Below are 24,359 nucleotides of genomic sequence, written 5' to 3' on the forward strand. Positions count from 1 at the left end.
TCTTAGTTGGGAGACTTTTGATGACTGCTTTTATTTCACTAGGGGACGTAGGTCTGTGTAAGTTATTTATTTGATCTTGATTTAACTTTGATAGGTAGTACCTATCAAATTATAAATTTCTTTTAGACTTTCCAGTTTTGTGGAGTGCAGATTTTTAAAACATGACATAATGATTCTTTGAATTCCCTTGGTGTCTGTTATTACGTTTTCCTTTTCATCTCTGATTTTATTAATTTGGATGTTCTCTCTCTCTGCCTCTTAGTTAATTTGTATAAGAGTTTGCTGATCTTATGATTTTCTCAAAACATCAACTCTTTGCCTCATTGGCTCTTTGAATTGCTCTCTTTATTTCTATTTTATTGAATTCAGCTCTGAGTTTGGTTTTTTGTTGCCACCTACTCCTTTTGGGTGTAATTTCTTCTTTTTATTCTTTCAGGTGTGATATTGAGTTTTTTTTTTTTTTTTTGTTTTTTTTAATGTAAGCACTTATTGCTATGAACTTGCCTCTTAGAACTGCTTTTGTTGGGTCCCATAAGTTTGAGTATGGCCTGCTCTCATTTTCATTGAATTCTGGAAAGTATTTCATTCTTTATTTCTGTCTTGATCCATTTATCATTCAGCAGAGAACTGTTCAGTTTCCGTGAGTTTGTAAGCTTTCTGCCCTTTTTTTGTTGATATGCAGCTTAATCCAGGCATCTCAGATTGGAATGATTATAATAGTTCTGGGTGGTGATATCTAGTTTTGTCTCTTTTGGGTGGGTGCTTTGCTCCTTAGTTTCTCCTTCCTCCCTGGACTTTAGGAGACTGTCGTGGCTGCCTGGGGCTTGGACCTGGAGGAGCAGAAAGGGAGTGTGGATCCCCTGGCAGTCTCCTTGTCTCCCTGCCAGGAGCTGCACTTGGGTTAGCAAGGGTGCCTGCTGGGGTTGAGGGGTGGGATAAAGCTAGGAGGAGGGGGAGGGGAATAATTAGTAGTCCCTCTGTGGGATCCACAGGAGATGGGGGAGGGGAGCAGCTGGTGTTCTGTTAAGGAGTTTGGGGTGAGACTGGGAGATTGGATTTGGAAGGGAGGAGGGAATGATGAAGGTGTTCAGTTGACTTACCTGGCCTGATAGGCAGGTATAGTCCCAGTGAATTTCTGCTGGTGTTGGAGTTTGAGACTGTGGGATAAATTGGGAGCAGGAAGGTTGGAGGAGAAGGGCTTTGTGATACATTGGGGGTGGGGTTAGAGAGTAAAGGGAGACCATACAGATTGTCTGCTGCAGAGCTGGGCATGAGTGTTGTCACGTTGAATCTGGAGGAACAAAAGGCCCAATTATTTTATCATTTCTTTTCATCTTTTCATCTTTTCTTTTCTCTCTCTTTCTTTCTTTCTTCCTTTCTTTCTTTGTTTTTTATGATATTAAGATCCTATTTTATGTTTAATCAGTGGTTTTTGCCTACATGTGTGTATTTGTACCACATGAGTATCATCTGGTGCCTATGGAGGTCTAAACAAGACATTGTATTCCCTGGAACTGGAGTTATAACTGGTTTTAAGCAACCACATGGGTGTTGCAAATTCAACCTGGGTCCTCTGCAAGTGCAGCAAATGCCCTTAACCACTCAGCCATCTCTCCAGCACCAAGTTTTGCTGGATCAAGTAGATTTTCTTTAGTTTGGTAACTAGTTGGTCTGAATACAACTTTTTCAAATGTCTTCCATTTTTGACTTTATCTCTGCCCCATCATTTCCTCTATACGCCACCCACATAACCTTCCTGCTAACTTTTCTATCCTTAGTATTCTCTCTTCTGTTTCCATATTCTTAGCTCTACCTTCACCCTCTCTTATACACGCCTCTCCCCATGGCTTCTTTCTAGCTTCCTGGCTTCTGCAGTACTCCAAGTTAAACATGCAAATTTAGAGATTGGAAAACTAAGATCCACAAGTGAAGAACACATGACATTTGTTTTCCTGGACTCACTCGGCATAATTTTTTCAAGCTCTATCTATTTACTTTCAGGTTTCTTTTGTTTATTTTTATTTGTGACTAAATAAAAATTCCATTGTGCATGTGTACCTCATTTTCAATATCCATTCCTTAGTTGATGGACATGTATGCTGGTCTGATTTCCTAGTTATTTGTGAGTAGAGACTGAAAATGGATTGAATTTGCATTTCCTTTTTCTAATGATGTTGAACAATTGTTAACATATTTATTAACCATCCATATTTGTTTTGAAAAGTCTTTATTCCGATATATTAGTCCATTTTTAATTGGGTCACTTATTTTCTGTATGTTTTTGATTTTGTGCTTTAAAGGTCTATATGTTATACTATTTTGGATAGATAGGTGTCATCTGCCACTTTTGATCATGCAAACTACTCTTAAAAGATTGCTACTCACTAATAATCAAAGCATAAAATTCTTATTTTGCATGAATAAATCTTTTCACTGTTTTCAATGTTATCTCTTTGTTCTTCATATTTCATTGGGGCTTTTGTGTATATTCTAAAACTTAAAAAAGACTTTTTAACAAAAGAGCTCAAAAAAAATGTTTCTTTTCCATGAAACATTTATTGTAAGACAGATAGGGAGACACTTGTTAATTACCAGAAAAACTTCTACAGAAAGCATCAGTGTGTGGAAGCGTCCTTCTTAGATTCACACTTTGACTCTTTCTACGTGTTTTTGCAGTGATAGTGATAAAGATGGCTCTCTGGCTGGTTGATTAAAGAGACCAACCCCCTCCTTATTAAAACTGACTCATTTAGAGGCACCATGGTTTCTGTTTTTCAGTTCAGCATCATCACATACACAGATTTTTTGATGGCTGTGTCAATGTTCCAGGGATATAAACTTAAGTTGCACCAGGGAACCTAGTCTGGGGGGGATATGCCTTCCTGCAATGTTTTAGCATTTTATTTAAAGTGTGTTCTTTGTGTACTTGATTACACATGGTAGCTAATCTGTAGTCTGTAGTGCTGTAATCCTGTGTCCAACATGTTCCTCATGCATTCACTTTTTCTTCTCTATCTTTCTAACCACTTTTGGAAAGGAATATTTTTCTTCACGGTCACATTCTTTGGGCTACATTTTGGCTAGTGTTAAGGTAACCAGTGTTCTGCTGGTACCAGAATCTTCTTAGAAATGAAGCAGAATCATACTGGAAGTAATAAAAAAGATAAAATCCAGAGCAAAAAAGTCAGGCCCTAGTCCAAATTTGAAAGATAATAAGAATGAAGAACTAGATCAGTCCAAAGATATAAATATCAAGAAAAATATTAAACTGGCCAAAAAGCTAGGTAAGGCTATAAACTTTAACTGTGGTGGCCTATTGTTCCCTTAAGCAAGATTAAACTAGAATCAGAGGTTTGTTCCCTCCACAAACTGATAACTGAGATTAATGTAGATGGCAGTCCCCAAGCTTTAGAGCAACTTCTGTCTAGACAGCAGCAAATGAAATCTCAATTCTCAGGCTACTCTATGCTTCTGTGACACATTTTTCCAGAAATTCAAGTTTGCCCCAAATGTTTTTTTCTGTTCAATAATGGTGGCATAATAAGGTGCTTCATATCACATTGAAGGATTTACTTTTTCTTAATAATTCTGTAACACTTAGCAATTCTGTAAAAAATTGTTAAGTATTCCAGTAGAATGGAAGTGGCTGCCAAAGTGCTGTTGAGAGTGTCCCTGGATAGGATGGTGGTGATGGGCGGGTTGGCAAACTGAAAATGCCAGGATTTCTGAAGAAGTTTTTCACCTGCTCTATGCTGGGGAATTATTTTTATCCTTCTAATCATAAATAAATCAACTTTTAATACTAAAAAGTTACTACTTATCACAAATTTCAGTTATCCCCAAAGTACTGAAATAGTATTCAAGTTAGTGGTATTTTTTAGTTAAAAGATGTTATTATTAAATATTTACTGGTATCTTCAGTGTTTCTATTTAATAATTTTATAGTAGCTAATGGACACTTCGTATTTGTATATTACTTCAGATCCGTGTTTACCAGACTTTAACTAGCACTACATATTGCCTGTACTGTTACTATTTAATATTTTTCTTTTTCATGTATTAATTAATAATTAATGTATTCTGTCAACAAATACTAGTTGTGCATTCATATACTAAACTTTAGGCCACCTCAAAAATTTAAATAACTTCATTATTCTTCAGATATACTATGTGAGTATTTTAAAATATAAATTGATGTAAATATATAACACACTGTTGAAAGGTTTTTATAATGTTCTCCTAAAAATAACATCACATACAATAGCATTTGGGGAAAGGATACTGTGGTGTTTGTAAAGTGACATTATATTAATGTTCTTCTTAGATCTCAGTAATTGACCATGATGTACATCCTTACCCCCACTTTACAGAGGAGAGAACTGAAGCTCAGAGAAAAGGCATTGTTAAAGATGTGAGTCACAGGCTATTCAGTCAAATTCAAACCTTGGCCTTCTAACTCTACACATAGAATTCCTCATTAGCCCAGAATCCCAAGACATGCTAGAAATGAGATGGGATGCTTGAAGACAGATGTCTCATCTCAGTTATGAAATCTGTGATATGGACGATACTCCATCGTTTGTCCATAGACTAACGGAGAGAGACATACAAATTTAGAGGAGAGTTTGATAATCATGTCAGATTAGCAAAATAATAGGAGTAAATTCACCCTGAGACCTGGATTCTTGGCCAGATGTACAGAACAAGGCGTGTGTTCCCTTCTTTGGAACAGTTCTTAAATCCTATTAGAAAGTGTTTGGTTACCCCCATAGCATTCATGCCACTGTTGCCATGAATATTCTCGACTCGCTCATCACATCTCACAGGATTCACAGCTAGGTAAGATTGTTGATGACTTTCTCACCCAGAAGTCTATACAGTACCTTCTGCTACAACAAAAATTAGTCAAGGAAGAAAGCTTCCTGTTTACTACCATCTTGATTTCTCCGTGTCCTATGACCAAAATGTTTATCATCTTCAACAATCATTGAGTTATTGTTGGGCAACCAAGATCCATACAATATCCTATACTGTCTCCAGGGCACTCCTGACCAACAATTGGAAAAGAAGTATCCAATACTTGGCAAAGGCTTTTTGTTGAGCAATCTATGGCTTCTGGGAAGAACATTTTCCCATTAGTGAATAATCACAATTCTATGTACCACCATCGGCAGTCTCTCTCACCTCCATGGCCAGCCCCAAGCGACCAACCATCTTGCCCTGGTTCCTGTGGCCAGCCTGCTGCCAAGCTGTTCCAGTCAAAAACCCACTCTCAAGTCTCTGCTTGCTAAGCTGACCAAACTAGTCTTTCTTGAAATGCCTGAAGCTGTCATTCAGCTCCCCTTAGCTCCTTGAAATGAAAACACTAGTGACTTATAATATACAAGCCCAGTATATATAACAGTAAATCTCCAACCCCAAAATGCCTGCCCAAAGAACACAAAACTCAATTGATATAAATACAAGCTGCACACCTAGATTGGGCAAATGTAGCCTATGCTACTCTATTGCCCAGATATGAAATTCCTAGTGACTTGCAGCTCTTCTAGGCCACGTGGGTCAGCTCCATCTTCATCTCCTTCTCCCTTCATCCTCCATTTCATCAGACCCTTCTCTTCTCCCCTTCTCTTCCTGTTCTGCCTGGAAGATCCCACCTCCATATCTTCACCCAGTGATTGGCTTCCTGTTGACTTTATCAGCCAGTCAAATAGGGGAAATTCCCCTACACCTTAAAATTGTTTCTCTATCTCCCATCCCCTACTTTGTTTTATACTCCCGTTCCTCTCTCTGTTTAAACTTCCTTTTCAATCTCCCTCTTTATTCTTCATGTTACCTATGTTCTACTAGTCCTTATCCTTAAAGTCTTTCTTTCACCTTCCCATTACTTGTCCCTTTCTAGAATTCTAGATTCTGCTCCAACTTAAACACAAATCAAAAGATTCAAGGCTAAGGTCCACATATGAATGAAAATATGCAACGTTCATCTTCCTGGTTCTAGGGTATCTCATATAATGTTTTCTTTTTCTTTTTTTTTAAATTTTTTATTAGATATTTTCTTTTATTATATTTCAAATTCTATCCCAAAAGTTCCCTATACCCTCCCCCCACCCTGCTCTCCTACACACCCACTCCCACTTCTTGGCCCTGGCATTCCCCTGTACTAGGGCATATAAAGATTGCAAGACCAAGGGGCCTCTCTTCCCAATATTCTAGGCCATCTTCCGCTACATATGCAGCTAGAGACAGGAGCTCTGAGGGTAGTGGTTAGTTCATATTGTTGTTCCACCTATAGGGTTGCAGACCCCTTCAGCTCCTTGGGTACTTTCTCTAGTTCCTCCATTAGGGGTCCTGTGTTCCATCCAATAGCTGACTGTGAGCATCCACTTCTGTGTTTTCCAGGCACTGGCATAGTCTCACAAGAGACAGCTATATCAGGGTCCCTTCAGCAAAATCTTGCTGGCGTATGCAATAGTGTCTGCATTTGGTGGCTGATTATGAGATGGATCCCCAGGTAGTCTCTGGATGGTCCAGTCTTTCGTCTTAGCTCCAAACTTTGTCTCTGTAACTCCTTCTATGGGTATTTTGTTCCCTATATTAAGGAGGAATGAAGTACCCACACTTTTGGTCTTCTTCTTCTTGAGATTCCACCTCACACCAGTCAGAATGGCTAAGATCAAAAATTCAGGTGACAGCAGATGCTGGCGAGAATGTGGAGAAAGAGGATTGCAAGCTTGTACAACCACTCTGGAAGTCAGTCTGGCGGTTCCTCAGAAAATTGGACATAGTACTACCGGAAGATCCAGCAATACCTCTCCTGGGCAAATACCCAGAAGATGTTCCAACTGGTATAAGGACACATGCTCCACTATGTTCATAGCAGCCTTATTTATAATAGCCAGAAGCTAGAAAGAACCCAGATGTCCCTCAACAGAGGAATAGATACAGAAAATGTGGTACATTTACACAGTGGAGTACTACTCAGCTATTAAAAGCAATGAATTTATGAAATTCTTGGGCAAATGGATATATCTGGAGGATATCATCCTTAGTGAGGTAACCCAGTCACAAAAGAAGTCACTTGATATGCACTCACTGATAAGTGGATATTAGCCCAGAAACTTAGAATACCCAAGATACAATATAATGTTTTCTAGTTCCTTCCATTTACCTGCAAATCTCATAATTTCTTTTTTCTTTACAACTGAATAAAATTTCATTGTGCGCAGGCACCACATTTTTATTATCTGTGCATCGAGTGATAGTTATCTACACTGCTTCCATGTCCTAACTATTGTGAATAGAGCAGCTATGAACATTGGAGGAGCATGAGTCTTTGTAGTTGTGCATTTCTTTCTGTGTATGCCCAGTTATGGTGTGTTTATCTCTAGACATGGTGGGACCCAGGAAGAAGGAGCTGATAAATGGGACAGACTAAAGTCTCGTGCAATATCCAGTTTTATTCAGAGCATCAGACAATTTATACTCTGAGGATTAAGAAGAGTCACATGAGTAAATTGTACAATCACAAAGTCAGGTCTCACATAGTGGGCAAGTCACATGACATGGGTAAGCCACATGGGACAAAATTGTGTTTTCCATACAGGGACATGAATAACAACAGTTGAAGTTGGAGTTGTCTCCCAGGTACTCAGAATTCTCCTTACACAACACCATTCTTGGACCATGCTTCAACAATGATATAGCTGAGACATATAGCATCCCTGTTTCTAGTTTTCTGAAGAACTGCCACACTATTCCAATAGTGGTTATACCAGCTTGTACTCCCAACAAAAATTAAAGTTTCTCATTCCCAAATCCTTATGTATATTTGTTGTCTTTTATTTTCTTAATATTATCTGTTCTGACTAGGGTAAGACGAAATCTAAAAATAGCTTTAATTTGCATTTCCATGATAGTTAAGGATCATAAACAATTACAGATTTTTCTCTAATCATTTGTATTTCATCTTCTAAGAAATACTCCATTCTGATCCTCCGTTCAGTTCCATAGCCCACAATAATTGAGATACTTGTTTTCCTGGTATTTAGTTTTTTAATTCTTTGCTTATACTAGACACTAATCTTCTGTCAGATATATAGCTGGTAAATATTTTTTCCCATTTTATAGGATGCCTCTTCCATCTATTATCAGTTTCCTTGGCATTTCATGAAGTATTTATTATTTGTTGTTGGTCCATGTCTTAGCTACTGTTACCATTACCGTTACCATTACCATTACCATGAGAAAAAAATATCATGATGAGGGTTACTTATAAAAGCAAGCATTTAATTTGGATTAGAGTTTCATGGGACTAGGTTCTATGACATTGGAGCAATAGAACAGCTTACAGCTCACATTTTGATCCACACCCACAAGGCAGAGAGAGTACTTGGGGTTGAAGGAGTTTTTTGAAACCTCAAATCCAACCTATAATGACACACCTCCAACAAGGCCACACCTCCTAATCCTTCCCAAACATTTCAACAAGCCAGGGATCAAGCATTCAGATAAAAGAGCCAAACTCGTTCAAACCACTGCAGTTCTATTCCTTGGTGACCAAAGTCCTATTCAGAGTGTCCTTCTCTAAGCCTATATCCTGAAATGTACTCCCCACTCTCACTTGTCAAAGCTTTAGAGTTATAGTTTCAACATTGAACTCTTTGATGCATTGAAGTTGATTTGTGTGGAGGGTGAGAGAAGTATAAAGTTTTATTCTTCTACACATAGGTATCCAGTTTTTCCAAAGCCATTCGTTAAAGATGCTGTCTTTCCTCCAGTGTATTTTTTTTTTTTTTGGTCATCTTTGTCAAACGTCAGATGGTTATAGGTGCTTGAAAATGATTCAGGGTCCCCCAAATGAGTGCATGTATTAGTGTGTCTGGTTTTACACCAGTGTCATGCTGTTTGTTACTGTGCTTCTTAGGAATGGGAATATCGCCAGCAGAGTTTTGGGGAGTTTTGTTTTGTTTTGTTTTGTTTTGTTTTGTTTTGTTTAAGAGTGTTTGGCTATCTAGGATTCTTTGTTCTTCCATGCAGACTTGTAGATTATTTTTCAAATTCTGCAAAAATTTTCATTGGATATTTGATGGAAATTGCTTCTTATACTTGTTAAATGTGGATGAAGAGTAATGATGGCCATTGCTAATGGCCGAATTTATTAGACTGAAACTTTGAGATTATGACCAAAGATAAAATGAGTCTATCAGTTTTGCACTAATCTAGAAAATAATTTATAGAAGACCTGACTTGTAAGTATACAAAAGTCTAAAATTATAATTATACATAAACCATTAAGTATCTTCAAATAACTCAGTGTAAGTTTTATAAAAGATAAAAAGTCCTTCAGTGTAAGTTTTATAAAAGATATTTGTGTGTTTAATATTGTAATGTTATATTTATATGCTTGATTTTCCTGTTTTTATTTACATGATAACTAATTTATAAAGGAATCTTATTAAATCATTAAGTATGATTTCCATTTGATTAGACTTTGAATATATTTTGTTCCTCTCTGATGCCATTTTTAGGAGTACTTTTAAAGAGTTTCTTAAAATTTTTCAAATATTCCACTATTTTCCCAGAAACAATATACAGTGTGTGTGTGTGTGTGTGTGTGTGTGTGTGTGTGTGTGTGTGTCTGTACACACAATTAAATAAACATTTTTCCTGGGGATATATATGGTTTTATCACAGAAATGCACAGTGGTGTGTACCTTCCTTTTGTTTAGTTTCAGAAGCCATTACCATTACTCCTCTCAAGGCCACTGAACCATCTATGAATAATGTAGCTCAGTGTGACTGTATCTTAGAGCTTCAGACGCAGATTTAAATCAAGAAACTGTGGTAGGTAAATGAATTCAAAAAAATTAAAGCCCATTGGAAACCCATCTAGGCATTTAAAAAATTGAGTAAAGCACAGTGGATAAAGGTGCTTGCTCTCAAGCCCAAAACATGAACTCAAGCCTTGGGACCCACATGGTGAAGACGAGAACTAACTGCTGCAAGCTGTCCTCTGACCTCTGTGGCTGATCATTAACACGTGCATGCACACACATAAGCATAAATAAAACTGCAAATGCATGCATACAGATAAACATAAACAAAAACTTAACTGAAAATAAATTTGCACATGTTAGTAAATATCGGTAAACAATTTTTACTTTGAATAATTTAGCCAGGCTTTCTGTGATATATATGTGTGTGTGTGTGTGTGTGTGTGTGTGTGTGTGTGTGTGTGTGTACATATATATCCATGTAGTTTTTAATGTAGCTTTCTTAGCTATAAAATTAATTTTAATTAGTCTTAAACTTAACATAGTAGAAGGCGGTTGAGTATTCTGGAATCAGAATTATTCAATTCTGGCCATATTGTTTAAACTCACTACTCTCATATGCAAAATAAAATTAATTTGTAAGATTCTCATAGTAAATGATAAAGTAGTTCCTTCTACATAAACTGCATTAGAAGTTTTTACTGTCCCTTACTTCTTATTCAATTAAAATTATAAATTGAGAACTTAAAAAAATATTTTGGCCTAACCAGTTTTTAAAACTAAGGCCAACAGACTAATCTTTGCATCTTTTGTTTCAATATTAACCTGAATTCTGTGCCTCGTCACACTTTTGAGGTCTCTGTCCACTGTGAGGTAGGATAGATCTTTCTGTGCAGTAAGGTTTCCCTCCTAGTGGCAGGAAGTTCATTTAAAAATGAGGAGTTAGGCATGAGCTATACTGGGAACCAACTCTATAATGAGTCCTGGGCTCAAAAAACGAGAAAGGTGTAACTGTATTATGGTTTCATGAATATAATAATAGAGTATGTTCCTTTCATGAAAGTGAACATAAAATAGAACTTTACCATGAAATGTGAAACTGCACTAGAAGCCTTCTGTGTTTTAGAGATGTGGATATATTCAGCTTATGTGCCCTTTCTGGTCAGTAAGACACATCTCTTTATGACATGCGGCAGGAACAAAGATGTCTTGTTCTGGTGCACATTGGCTCAGATATCCCTAACAAACTTGGTTTCTTTGAGACAATGTACGGAGCTACAAAAACAAATACCTTTGTGCTGCCTGACTGAACAGACAGAAGTGTTGGCACGCAGACATGAAAATAAAACGCTTTGATATTCTTACTGTGCACACTAGTTTGAGGAGGAGGCCACAGAGAAATTATTTATAAATGACATTCATGAGTGTCATTAAAATTTAAAGGCAAAAGCTAATTTCTTTACTTATAAGTATTTATTTTCTTATCCATGAAGCTTTTCCCAAACTCTGAATTTTTAAATAAAAGTAGCTTAGTAGTGAGGAGCATACAGATAAGGGATAGCTTGATTTAAAAAAAAAAAAACAGCAAAATATTCTCCAAAGAATTTTGATGCATGTACATTTTCTTTGCTTTTTGTTTTTAGTGGGGGAGGGAGTGGCCAAAGCTCTGTATATCCCCAGTGCCCATGAGTACCCAGCCCCACTGGGTAGCCAAGCTCTATAGAGGAAGCCAACATCACAGGGTTACAGTGAGGGCAGAACAAGCCCACAAAATATTAGCCCCTGCTTCTTACAATAGCAAGGACCCATCTTGGGGGTTTGGTTTGGTTTGGTTTGGGCCACTAGGGAACCTAATGCATGCTACATAATAGTTACCTTTAACTAGGCTATGTACAATGTGGCCTTTCATTAGTTACCAACAACCACAGAACCTAGCTGTGAGATAGGCATTACTGGCCTTTTGCTCAGGGAAAATGAGGTAGAAAATATAAGTGTCTGGGAATGGAGAGTTAGCTCATCCATTAAGAGCACTTGTTCTTCTTGAGGACTCAAGTTTAGTTCCCAGTACCCACATGGTGGCTCGCAACCATCTGTAACTTCAGTTCAAGGAACTTTGATACCCGTTTCCGATATCCACAGGCCCCAAGTATACACACTAAAGTAAAATAGACCTAAAACGCTTAAAGGAATATTTAAATGCTTTGCTCATATTAAGAAATGAGGAGTAAAGATCCCAGTTCTAACCTATGGCCTCCAAAGCCACCCCCTTTCCTGAGCACCCCTCTTACCTTTCCCCTGTGAGTTGTGAAGATGCAGCTTCTGGGAGCATAAAGCGTGGAGAGAGTGAGCCAGGATTTGTGGGCTAAATGATAGTGTCTAATGAAAGCTGTTTAAAGTCCAGGTTTTGTTCCCGAAACGTTATTTCCAAAACACTGACAGTGTCAAAGCCAAGCTTTCATTTCCACCGATGCTTCAACATAAAGTCCCAGAATCGGCTTGTAATTGAGCAAGGACGTTGTATTTGTTGGGGGTCGGGGAGGGGGCTCCTTTCCCCAGTGCCACACTTGCCATACAGCAAGAAAGTAGAATAAAAAGCATGGTCAACAATTATAGGTCTGGGTAATGTGGTTTGGTCTTCGTACCTTCACTCAGGTGGAGCCCGAGAAGTTGAAGACTCTCACAGAAGGTTTAGAAGCCTACAGCCGCGTCCGGAAAAGGAGCAGAAAGTAAGCGCTTTGGTTTTCCATTCTCTCTTTCCGTCAGAGACTATGAAGTCTCAACGATTTGTTTTGTGCAGTAAAATTTTTTTTGATATTTATCATCAGAAGACCATAACAAACAATGCTGTTACAGAAAGACGTTTTCCGTGTAATTCGTCTGTATGGCATGTGGGATGTGTCTTCTTCCATTCTTTCCTGTCTCCATCTTCACCTCTTTGTAGGATACTGGGCGGCGTGGGCTGGGTGGAGCATGCAGTTACACACATCTATCAACACTAGCAGATTACCTACCCATCAAGCAAGGCGATGCTAATGACATTGGCTGCTCTTTCACCACAGCTGTGGACTGGAATATAAGTACTCTTAGAACTCTAACATGAAGTTGAGCTTTGAATTATTATTATTCACGTCTTTCTGGATTGTTATTTGAGGAATAAAATATACCAATATGAACGTAATAATATTATAAAGCATTTTATGATGAGGTAGTTCATGAATTATTATTTCATGTTAAGGTAGAGAAACAAATGTAATTTTGCATGTATACACGGAAGGTAATTTTAAGCCATGTCATTGGTATAGCTGTTTAGTTCCCCCATTTTCAAACAACCAAATATTATATAGCAGGGCTAGCAAGATGGTCCTTGCTACTGAGCCTGATGACTAGAGCTGGAAACCCTGGACCCACATAGTGGAAGAAGAAAACCGGATCCTGAAGTTATACTCTGATCTCTAAGTGTGCACCATGGTGCTGCTGATGAACTGTGAACGTCAACACACACAACTAAATATTTTTTTCTAAAAAGAACTACACATTAATCTTTGTTCATTTGTAAGGCAATCCTTGCACACACCTTAAGGCATAGGCTTTGTCTTTGCTGGTCTTGTTTTGATACTTTATTGTATTTTTTATTTATTTTATTTTATGTGATGGGTGGGGTGGGGGAGAGAACACAAGAGTGTTACAAGTTCATGAGTGCTCTCCCACTTACCAGCCCCACTCACCATCCTCTTAAAAATACCAGCTTCACTTACATGGTTGGTAGTAGATCCTAAAAGTTCTAGGGCCCTCAGCACTGAAGTGGCACTTTCCCTGAAAAGGTTAGGTGTAGGACAGGACCAGTAAAATTAACACAGGCGCAAACAGAAAGGGATAGTGTGAGATACTGAAGTCACACATTTATAGTGAGTCAGTATTGGATCCTCAGTGGTGCTCCTGCTTTTGCTGTAAAAGACTCCAAATGTTCCTGGCACAGAAGCACGGTAGGTACTTGGGTTATTTGCAAGATGTATTTGGTAACACACAAGTGCTACTTACAAACACTCCTTTGAGATGAGCTGGATCTCTCCCCCTGCACCAAATTTTCAGTTAGGCTGTTTCTGAAACGTAATTCATAGCACAATTTTAAAATTGTTTCTTTAGTGCCAGTCTACTCTCTGTGGTGAGTTGGTGTGGGACTATGTTAAGCAGTGTACTTAATCATAAGAAATCACGGAGTTTAGCATACAGATTGGAGCAAAAGGAGAAAACACAAAGCAGAAATAATAACATGCAGCCTTATTTACTATGCTGCTGTCCAGCTACACTGGCCGGCCTCCTGGACACCAGAGCAGTGTTTTACATTTTACATGGCCATTGTTTTCTTTTGTGTCATTCTCCCAATCACAAAATAATCCGTAAATACCAAACCCATTTGCAGAGGAGGACACTTAGACCCAGATATCATGACTAATTAGTTGAAAGTTACATAACTGGTAAATGATGTTGAACCAAGTCTCTTATTTATTCACTCATTTTTATCCAATTTTATTTGTTCCTAATTTAGAAAAAAAAATGTGCCACCTGTGGTGTTACTGTCATTAGAGACAGATCCCAAAACACACAATTAAACTATGAGAATAACAAGGAAAGCAATATATGTATATGTGTGTGTGTGTATATATATATATAACACAGAGAAGTGACAGTAACCTCAGCAAAGATGGTTCTAGAGCTGGGCATCCTAGCATGCACTTTTAGTCCCAGCACTCAGGAGGCAGAGGCAGGTGGATCTCTGTGAGTTGAAGGTCAGGTTGGTCTGCATGGTGAGTTCCAGGACAGCCAGAGCTAGGTAGAGAGATCCTAACTCAGAAAAAGAACAAATGGTTCCTAGAGGTGACACCAAAACCAAAACCTTACACAGTACCAAAATGGGGTGGGGTAGGACAGTACTTAGATAAGATCAGTATTGAATCTGGGAAAACTCCAAGAGATAGAACCAAAAGTCTAAGCATATTCTCTTTATTTGAAGTGTCCAGAGCAGGAAGGTGGTCAGATTTTTCACCTTGATTTCAGTGTATAGAAGGAGGGATCTTAGGGAAACAGTCTCAGTGGTAGAAGATGATCCAGAAGCTCATGCCAGGAGGTGAGGAACGATAAGAACCCAAGCAGTAATGAGAACGGAAGAGAAGAAATGTGATCACGAAATATTTAAGAGACAAAATAAAGAAACCATGCTGGGGATCAGAATAGGAAAGAAAAGAATCACAGACCTGGGCTTACACAGTGAGGACAGGGTAGAAACACTGTCTGACAGATATATGTTGCATCTGTGGGGTGGCTGACAGACAAGTCTGAAACTGGAAGAATGGTATTCAATATGTAGAAATGTTACTCTCCCATAGAGGTACTCTGACCAATTTGGAGATTAGTCTACTAAGGATTGAATGCTAGGAAAGTAAGACAGTTAACAAAATGAAAAGATGGAGCAAAATACTAGGGAAAAGTAGATGAACCAGGGAGAGAGGGAAGATCATAGAAGACTAAAGATAGCCATGGGAGTTTAGGCATGTAATCCAGCACTCTCAGAAGTTGAGGCAGGAGGTTCACTACAAGTTCAAGACCAACTCAGGCCATAGAGTGAGAAGCTATCTCAAAAAGAGACAGAACACAAAGACTGAAACAATCAACAGAGATAGAATAAGACAAGAATGAGTCTTCTCCAAGCTTGGGCAGTTGGAGGGCATTGTGGCCAGGCCAAGGCTGGTTCCCAGTTTTTTGGTAGCATACAAAGTGCTCATGGATTATGGGATAAAATGAGGAAGTAGAGAAAGGAGACCACTTTCTATTCTTCTTGAGAAATTTTCTAGGAAAACCACAATAAAGGTGGGATCTTTTATTTTCAGGGGACTTGAGGGGGTCAGTTTTGGTTTTGGTTTGTTTATTGTTGGTTTAGGGGTGCACACATGCAGGCCTGCATTGTATGTACACCATGTGTATGCCTGGTTCCTTGTGCCTTGGAGGTATGAAGTGGGAATCAGATCCACTAGAACTAGAGTTACACAGAGCTGCAAGCGACAGGAAATTCAAACCAGGTCCTCTGTAAGAGCAGCAGCTGAGCCATCTCACCAAAGCTATTATAGATGTTGTAGTTACTTCTCGTACCTGTGAGGAAAAACAATAGCGGCAAAAGCAACTCAGGGGAAAAGGTTTGTCTTGGCTTACAGTTCCAGAGGGACAGTCCATCCCAATAGGGATGCAGGCTGGTAAGGCTTGAGGGCAAGAACCTGAAGCCAGCTGGCGACATTGTATCTGCACTCAGGAAACAGAATCAGCAAGAAGTGGAGCCAGGTTATAAAACCTCAAGAACTGTCCCTCAGTAGCCTGCTTACTACAGCAAGGCTCCACTTCCTAAAGGTTAGACAACCTTCCCAAACTGCAGTACCAGCTTGGGACCGAGCGTTCAAATACATGAAATATCTTACATTCACATAAAGCAACACCCCTTCTCCCCCCATCAAGAAAAATGACTGGGCGCCAATTGAGAAACACAGCTCATGTTTCTGAACAATTGCCTATAAAGTCTTGATTCCTTACTCTAGTTTAACTATGCATGTCTATATATAAAACCATTTGTGTTCTGATTAAAATATTTGACTAATTGAAAAAAAAAGAAATATCTTACATTTAAACCACAATAATGAGAAAGATTTAAGCCTTGCTGTAGAGTAAGAAGAGGAAAGGTCTGAGAAGGGAAAGTGTTCAGAGAGTTAAGGTGCTGATTTTTGACCTGGATACAAATCTTATTTTTTTGTGGCTTCACAGTTGTATACCTCTAGGTATGTTGCTTAGTCTCTCTGACTCTAAATCTACATTTCTAAAGTGTGCATATTAATCTCTTCTTTAGTACTATATTTAGACAATATAGAGAGCCTTACATACAGAACTTGACATACATAGGTGAAAGTAAAAGAAATAAATTTTTCCATATTTTTGCCAGTTGAAACATGTTATTATAGTGTTCAGAATTTTATGTAGTCATTTTAATCATTAATATCATAAATGAGTATCCTTAAATTGTCATATCTATTACATCCTAATCATAAGAACTAGTAACATTTTGATGCTTAATTCAGGTTAATCTTTTACTTAAAGAAGTGTCTCTACTAAAGAAAATTCTAAAGCTTTCAGATGCATTATTATTAATTATTATTATTATTATTTTCAACTACCATGCATACAAACTCTTTTGGTTACCTGATATAAAGCTGGAAAATGGTAGATGATCAAAATGAGCCAGATATATTTTCACTTTAAAACTGAGAAAGGTCACCACACTTGAGCCATGGAACTTGTGAAAATCAAGTTGGTGACAATTTGGAAGCTTCATCCCTACTGGAGAGCTTTCACAGTGCTACACAGAAGATGCTATGTAAGCTACTAGGACAAAAAAAGTAATCAACTCTCTTACCCATCTGTGAACACAGCAAGCTTTAAGATTGCTCACCCTGGTAGTACAAACCCACTAGCACAATAGTGGCATGGGTTTAGTTTATTATTAGATTTAAGGGTTGATCTATAAGACATAATTTGTCCCTGATACTACTAACTAGGTCAACAGCTAATGGCTGGCTAGGTCACAAGCCCTAACAGAGAAATTACTACTATTACTCTGCTAAATAGACATAGTAATAAACTGCCCCCAAGCTCTTTTTTTTTTTTTTTGAGTTACAGTGTTTTCTTTTTTTCTTAAAATTTTTATTATTTAAATGTATTTTATATATCAAGGATATTAATAATATTGAGTATTTTGAGAATCAAATAATACATAAAAATTGTTCAACTTCTAAATGCATATCCTGCCATACCCTAAAAATTAATGAATATTTAGTACTATCCATGAGTGAGGATCCTATATGTAATGTTGAATACAAAATGGTTTCAAAACATACAAAATATCCTTTGGAGTTAAGCATAGTAACAGAGCATAAAATATTAAAAGTTAATCATTGAGAAATATATTGAAAAGCCCTTATATGATACCACCTGACATAGTGAAAGTTTTTTAAACACATATATATATATATATATTGTCTAATAATCAGTTTACTTAAAAAGATTATCAGTGTTTCTAGGAGAGAAATTATTTTATCAGTAAGTATATTTTAAAAATTTCAAAATAGCAAAAATTCTTTGAAGTTAAACATTAAGAAAAATGCTAATTTCAAGCACAGTAGAACATGATTTTAATATTTTCAACTGTTGATATTCAACAAACAGAATAGTTATTTTAAGATATATTTCATTGTTATGTCTCCCTTTTTGTTTCTGATTTTATTAATTTGGATACTGTCTCTGTGCCCTCTGGCTAAAGGTCTATCTATCTTGTTGATTTTTCTCGAAGAGCCACTTCCTGGTTTGGTTGATTCTTTTGTAAAGTTCTTTTTGTTTCTATTTAGTTTGAGTCTTTCCTGCAGTCTACTCCTCTTGGGTATATTTGCTTCTTTTTCTAGAGCTTTCAGGTGTGCTGTTAAGCAGCTAATGTATGCTCTCTTCAGTTTCTTTTTTGGAGGCACTTAGAGCTATGAGTTTTCCTCTGACTACTGCTTTCATTGTTTCCCATAAGTTTTGGTATGATGTGTCTTCATTTTCATTAAATTCTAAAAAGCCTTTAATTTATTTCTTTATTTCTTCCTGGACCAAGTTATCACTGAGTAGAGCATTGTTCAGCTTCCATGTGTATGTGAACTTTCCGTTGTTTTTGTTAGTATTTAAGACCAGCCTTAGTCCATGCTGATCTGATAGGGTGTGTGGGATTATTTCAATCTTCTTGTATCTGTTGAGGCCTGTTTTGTGACCAATGATATGGTCAATTTTGGAGAAGCTACCATGAGGTGCTGAGAAGAAGGTATATCCTTTTGCTTTTGGGTGAAATGTTCTATAAGTATCTGTTAGATCCATTTGGTTCATAACTTGTGCTAGTTTCACTGTGTCTCTGTTTAGTTTCTGCTTCCATGATCTGTCCATTGCTGAGAGTAGGGTGTTGAAGTCTCCCACTATTACTGTGTGGGGTGCGATGTGTGCTTTGAGCTTTAGTAAAGTTTCTTTTATGAATGTTGGTGCCCTTGTACTTGGAGCATAGATGTTAAGAATTGAGAGTTCATCTTGGACCAGTATGAAGTATTCTTCCTTATCTTTATTTGTTTTTGATAACTTTTGGTTGAGAGTAGATTTTATTCAATATTAGAATGGCTCCAGCTTGCTTCTTAGGACCATTTGCTTGGAAAATTGTTTTCTAATCTTTTACTCTGAGTTATGTCTGCCTTTATCACTGAGGTACGTTTCCTATATGCAGCAAAATGCTGGGTCCTGTTTACGTATCCAGTCTGTTAGTCTATGTCTTTTTGGGGGAAATTGAGTCCATTAATGTTAAGAGATATTAAGGAAAAGTGATTGTTACTTCCTGTTATTTTTGTTGTTAGAGGTGGAATTATGTTTGTGTGACTGTCTTCTTTTGGGTTTGTTGAAAGATTACTTTTGTGCTTTTTCTAGGGTGTAGTTTCCCTCCTTGTGTTGGTATTTTCCATCTATTATCCTTTGTAGGGCTGTATTTATGGAAAGATACTGTGTAAATTTTGTTTTGTCATGGAATATCTTGTTTCTCCTTCTGTGGTAATTGAGAGTTTTGCTGGGTATAGTAGCCTGGGCTGGCATTTGTGTTCTCTTAGTGTCTGTATAACATCTGCCCAGGATCTTCTAGCTTTCATAGTCTCTGGTGAAAAGTCTGGTGTAATTCTGATAGGTCTGCCTTTATATGTGACCTGACCTTTTTCCCTTAATGCTTTTAATATTCTTACTTTGTTTGGTGTTTTGATTATTATGTGACAGGAGGAATTTCTTTTCTGGTCCAGTCTATTTGGAGTTCTGTAGGCTTCTTATATGTTCATGGGCATCTATTTCTTTAGGTTAGGGAAGTTTTCTTCTATAAATTTGTTGAATTATAAACTAACCAGTACCCCGGAGCTCTTGACTCTAGCTGCATATGTATCAAAAGATGGCCTAGTCGGCCATCACTGGAAAGAGAGGCCCATTGGACACGCAAACTGTATATGCCCCAGTACAGGGGAACGCCAGGGCCAAAAAAATGGGAATGGGTGGGTAGGGAAGTGGGGGGGGGAGGGTATGGGGGACTTTTGGGATAGCATTGGAAATGTAATTGAGGAAAATATGTAATAAAAAATATTAAAAAAATAAATAAATAGATAAATTTGTTGAAGATATTTACTGGCCCTTTGAGCTGGGAATCTTTGCTCTCTTCTATACCTATTATCCTTAGGTTTGGTCTTCTCATTGTGTCCTGGATTTCCTGGATGTTTTGGGTTAGGTTTTTGCTTTTTGCATTTTCTTTGACTGTTGTATCAATGCTTTCTATGGTATCTTCTGCACCTGAGATTCTCTCTTCTATCTCTTGTATTCTGTTGGTGATGCTTGCATCTATGACTCCTGATCTCATTCATAGGTTTTCTAACTCCAGGGTTGTCTCACTTTGTGATTTCTTTATTGTTTCTATTTCAATTTTTAGATCTTGGATGGTTTTGTTCATTTCCTTTTCCTGTTTGACTGTGTTTTCTGGAATTGTTTAAGGAATTTTTGTGTTTCCTCTTTAAGGGCTTCCAGCTGTTTATCTGTGTTCTTCTGTATTTCTTTAAGAGAGTTATTTATGTCCTTCTTAAAGTCCTCTATCACCATCATCAAAAGTGGTTTTAGATCCAAGTCTTGCTTTTCCAGTGTAGTGGTATACCCAGGACTTGTTATGGTGGGAGAATTGAAATCTGATGACACCAAGTAACCTTGGTTTCTGTTGGCTTATGCTCTTATGCTTGCCTCCCGCCATCTGCTTATCTCTAGTGCTACCTGCCCTCACTATATCTGACTGGAGCCTATCCTTCCTGTGATCCTGGTTGTGTCAGAACTCCTCTGCCCCTAAGATCTTTATATTGATAAATTAAAACACCTTTCAACCCTCATTAGGGAAACTATTTTTGGGTAGGTAGTGATAAGTATAGAGTCCCACAACTGATCAACATGTAAAGAATGAGGGACTGTGAAGTGTCCAGTTCTAGATAAGACACTTGTATCACACATTACCCACTAAGGTGTGAGAATCATCTTGGAAGAGGGAGTGACAGAAAAAAATAAGGGCCAGGGGAAGTGGGCATCTGCCGAGAAACAGGCCAGTCAACATTCCAGCATGGACAGGAGAGGACTTGTGAAATTCTGCCCCTAGATGAAGAGCTATTGGCAACAGATGGCTATGGAAGATGTAGAGTCAGTCTTCTTCAGGGATGTGGCCCTGGAGAAGATACCCATGCTTTAGCCAATGTCTTATCCCCATATACGTACAGTATGTATGAAGTCAGAAGTGGACTCAGTGGACTTAGAAAAGGAGGGAGGAGGAGGTGGAGGAGGAGCAAGAAGAAGAGGAGGAAGAGGAGGAGGAGGAAGAGAGGAGGAGGAAGAAGAGGAAAAGGAGGAGGAGGAAGAGAAGGAGGAGGAAGAAGAAGAAGGAGGAGGAGGAGGAGAAGGAGGAGGAGGAGGAGGAGAAGGAGGAGGAAGGAGAAGGAGAAGAAGGAGGAGGGGGAGGAGAAGAGAAGAAGAAGGAGGAGGAGGAGGGGGAGGAGGAGGAGGTTGTGAATTGGGAGGGAAAAGTAGTAGGGGAGGAGGAGAAATCACAGGAGTTGTGGATTTTACCAAAATGAATCATATGCACATAAAACTCCCAAACATTAAAAAAGATTAAATTCAATCTAGCTTTTAAAAATTGTTTTGAGTTGTCATACTGCTTTATAGATTAGATTTTCAGAGCGCATACTTCTTGATTTTCCAATTTTATCCAAATTTGTTGTGTTCTACCTGAAATTAGTCATAGTCTTACAAAGTGATACATAATCTCTCAGCTCACACTTACATCTAGTATCATCCACAGGTTTTGTCTGGCCTTTTTTCCTTTGTAGTTAGTGAAGATAAAGATAGTATGTGACGAGCACTGCAGTGAAAGCCGAGGCAGCAGACAGGCGAGCTGGGGGTGGGCGGACATCTTGGGAGCCTTGTGGGGGCTGCTGACTCCAGGTCTGTTCTTAGAGCAATGGGTCACAGAGACTGAGCTGCCACCATGATCGGAGGCTTATTCATCTATAATCACAAGGGGGAGGTGCTTATCTCCCGGGTCTACAGAGATGACATCGGGAGGAATGCTGTGGATGCCTTTCGGGTCAATGTCATTCATGCACGGCAGCAGGTGCGCAGCCCTGTCACAAACATCGCTCGCACCAGCTTCTTCCATGTTAAGCGGTCCAACATCTGGCTGGCCGCAGTCACCAAGCAGAATGTCAATGCTGCCATGGTCTTCGAATTCCTCTACAAGATGTGTGATGTAATGGCTGCTTACTTTGGCAAAATCAGCGAGGAGAACATCAAGAACAATTTTGTGCTCATATACGAGCTGCTGGATGAGATTCTGGACTTTGGCTACCCACGGAACTCAGAGATAGGTGCACTGAAAACCTTCATCACCCAGCAGGGTATCAAGAGTCAGCATCAGACGAAGGAAGAACAGTCCCAGATCACCAGCCAGGTGACCGGGCAGATTGGCTGGCGGCAAGAAGGCATCAAGTATCGCCGGAATGAACTCTTCCTAGATGTTCTGGAGAGTGTGAACCTGCTTATGTCCCCACAGGGGCAGGTGCTGAGTGCCCATGTGTCAGGCCGGGTGGTGATGAAGAGTTACCTGAGTGGCATGCCTGAGTGCAAGTTTGGAATGAATGACAAGATTGTCATAGAAAAGCAGGGCAAAGGCACAGCTGATGAAACAAGCAAGAGTGGTAAGCAGTCGATCGCCATTGATGACTGCACCTTCCACCAGTGTGTGCGACTCAGCAAGTTTGACTCTGAGCGGAGCATCAGCTTCATCCCTCCCGATGGAGAGTTTGAACTCATGAGATACCGTACTACCAAGGACATCATCCTTCCTTTCCGGGTGATCCCATTGGTGCGGGAGGTGGGGCGCACCAAACTGGAGGTCAAGGTGGTCATCAAGTCCAACTTCAAGCCCTCACTTCTGGCCCAGAAGATTGAGGTGAGGATCCCGACTCCATTGAACACAAGCGGGGTACAGGTGATCTGCATGAAGGGGAAGGCCAAGTACAAGGCCAGCGAGAACGCCATTGTATGGAAGATCAAGCGCATGGCAGGCATGAAGGAATCCCAGATCAGCGCAGAGATTGAGCTCCTGCCCACCAACGATAAGAAGAAATGGGCTCGGCCCCCCATTTCCATGAACTTTGAGGTGCCATTCGCGCCTTCTGGCCTCAAGGTGCGCTACTTGAAGGTATTCGAACCGAAGCTGAACTACAGCGACCATGATGTCATCAAATGGGTGCGATACATTGGCCGCAGTGGCATTTATGAAACCCGCTGCTAGCTGCCTAGTTGCAGCTGGCCCACCTCCCTACCCACCCTTCCCACAGGTCCAAGTACCCCTAGTGACCACTCACCAGTGTCGTTCCTCCGTCCTGCTCTGCTGCCTTTCCTTTCCAATAGCCCCTGAGTATAAGTCTGAACCAGCCACACCACAGTGGAACTGGTCAGGTAGTGCCTGGCTTCCTGGGAGGGTGGTTTTTGAGGCTTCTCTTCCGTCTGTCTGTCCTGGCTTAGCGCCAGGCCCTGAGTTTTGTGACCAAAGCCAGGTGCTCTCCTCTTCTCTCTACCCCTGTGGCCACACCTCTGCAGTGGGAAGGTTGACTACCCCTCACCTCAGAGCTTCCCCAAAGGCCAGTAACAGATCCCCAGTCGTTAGTCCCCACTCTGCTTTGGGATAGTATGAGCTTCGTTTTGTACACGTGTGACTTTGTCCAGTTACAAACCCAATAAACAATAGAGTGGAAAAAAAAAAAGATAGTATGTGACAATACAGTCAAAGGAGAAGAGAATTGGCAGTTATCTCCATTAATAACTAGAAATGTGATCATATGAGTGTCTTGCTTAATCAATTAGGGTTTAGAGTGTCCATTAGTAAAAATGTTTATTATTAAATATCAGCAGGAAATAGAAAATACTAGTAAAGATACCACAGGGGGTGGGGGGAGGGCTCTCAAGACTAGAAAACCAAAATGTGACTGACTGTTCCCTTTATGAACTCATGAAGTTTTCTTTCTCTTCCTCTCTTGAGCTCACTTGTCCCTGGCAGGAATACTGTGGAAACCGTTCTGTAGATGTGACAGCTGGAAAAATGTCTTTACATCTTCATTCTCATGATATCCTCAAATAACTTCATGCTCCACATCTGTGTATTCTCCTTCCAAAAATAGTCATTTCTCCATCTAGTACCTGTTTAAGTTCACTATAAATGCAGCACTGTGCTATTTAGTCTAAATTAACTATTTGTCTGGAACGGGGCGGGGGGGGGGGCACATGCACGTGCAATGGCAAATGTGCAGTCGAAAGACAACTTGTGGGGTTGGTTCGCTTCTGTCCCCACATTTGTTTTGGGAATCAAACCCGGGTGATCAGGCTTTGACAACAAGTACTTTTACAAACTGAACCCTTTCA

At 39.2% G+C, this 24,359-nt stretch overlaps 1 protein-coding gene and 1 pseudogene across 14 annotated transcripts in view; both read left to right on the top strand.

Annotated features, from left to right (window-relative positions):
* The window catches only part of Mbd5 (methyl-CpG binding domain protein 5), a 370,190-nt gene that overhangs the window by 336,732 nt on the left and 9,099 nt on the right, over positions 1-24,359 (top strand). For 13 of the 14 annotated variants that reach the window (XR_003950018.1, XM_030246630.1, NM_029924.2 and 10 more), the window contains one exon: positions 12,426-12,499. The exons of the other annotated variant lie outside the window; for it this stretch is intronic. Coding sequence is in view for 12 of the 13 variants with exons in the window: in XM_030246630.1 (XP_030102490.1) it covers positions 12,426-12,499 (74 nt within the window). In the remaining variant the exon portion in view is untranslated. The remainder of the gene's footprint in view (positions 1-12,425; positions 12,500-24,359) is intronic. 14 annotated transcript variants of the gene reach the window in all.
* Ap2m1-ps (adaptor-related protein complex 2, mu 1 subunit, pseudogene) lies at positions 21,794-23,694 on the top strand (annotated as a pseudogene).

Source organism: Mus musculus, chromosome 2 (genome assembly GCF_000001635.26).
Source record: "Mus musculus strain C57BL/6J chromosome 2, GRCm38.p6 C57BL/6J".
Lineage (NCBI taxonomy): Eukaryota > Metazoa > Chordata > Mammalia > Rodentia > Muridae > Mus > Mus musculus.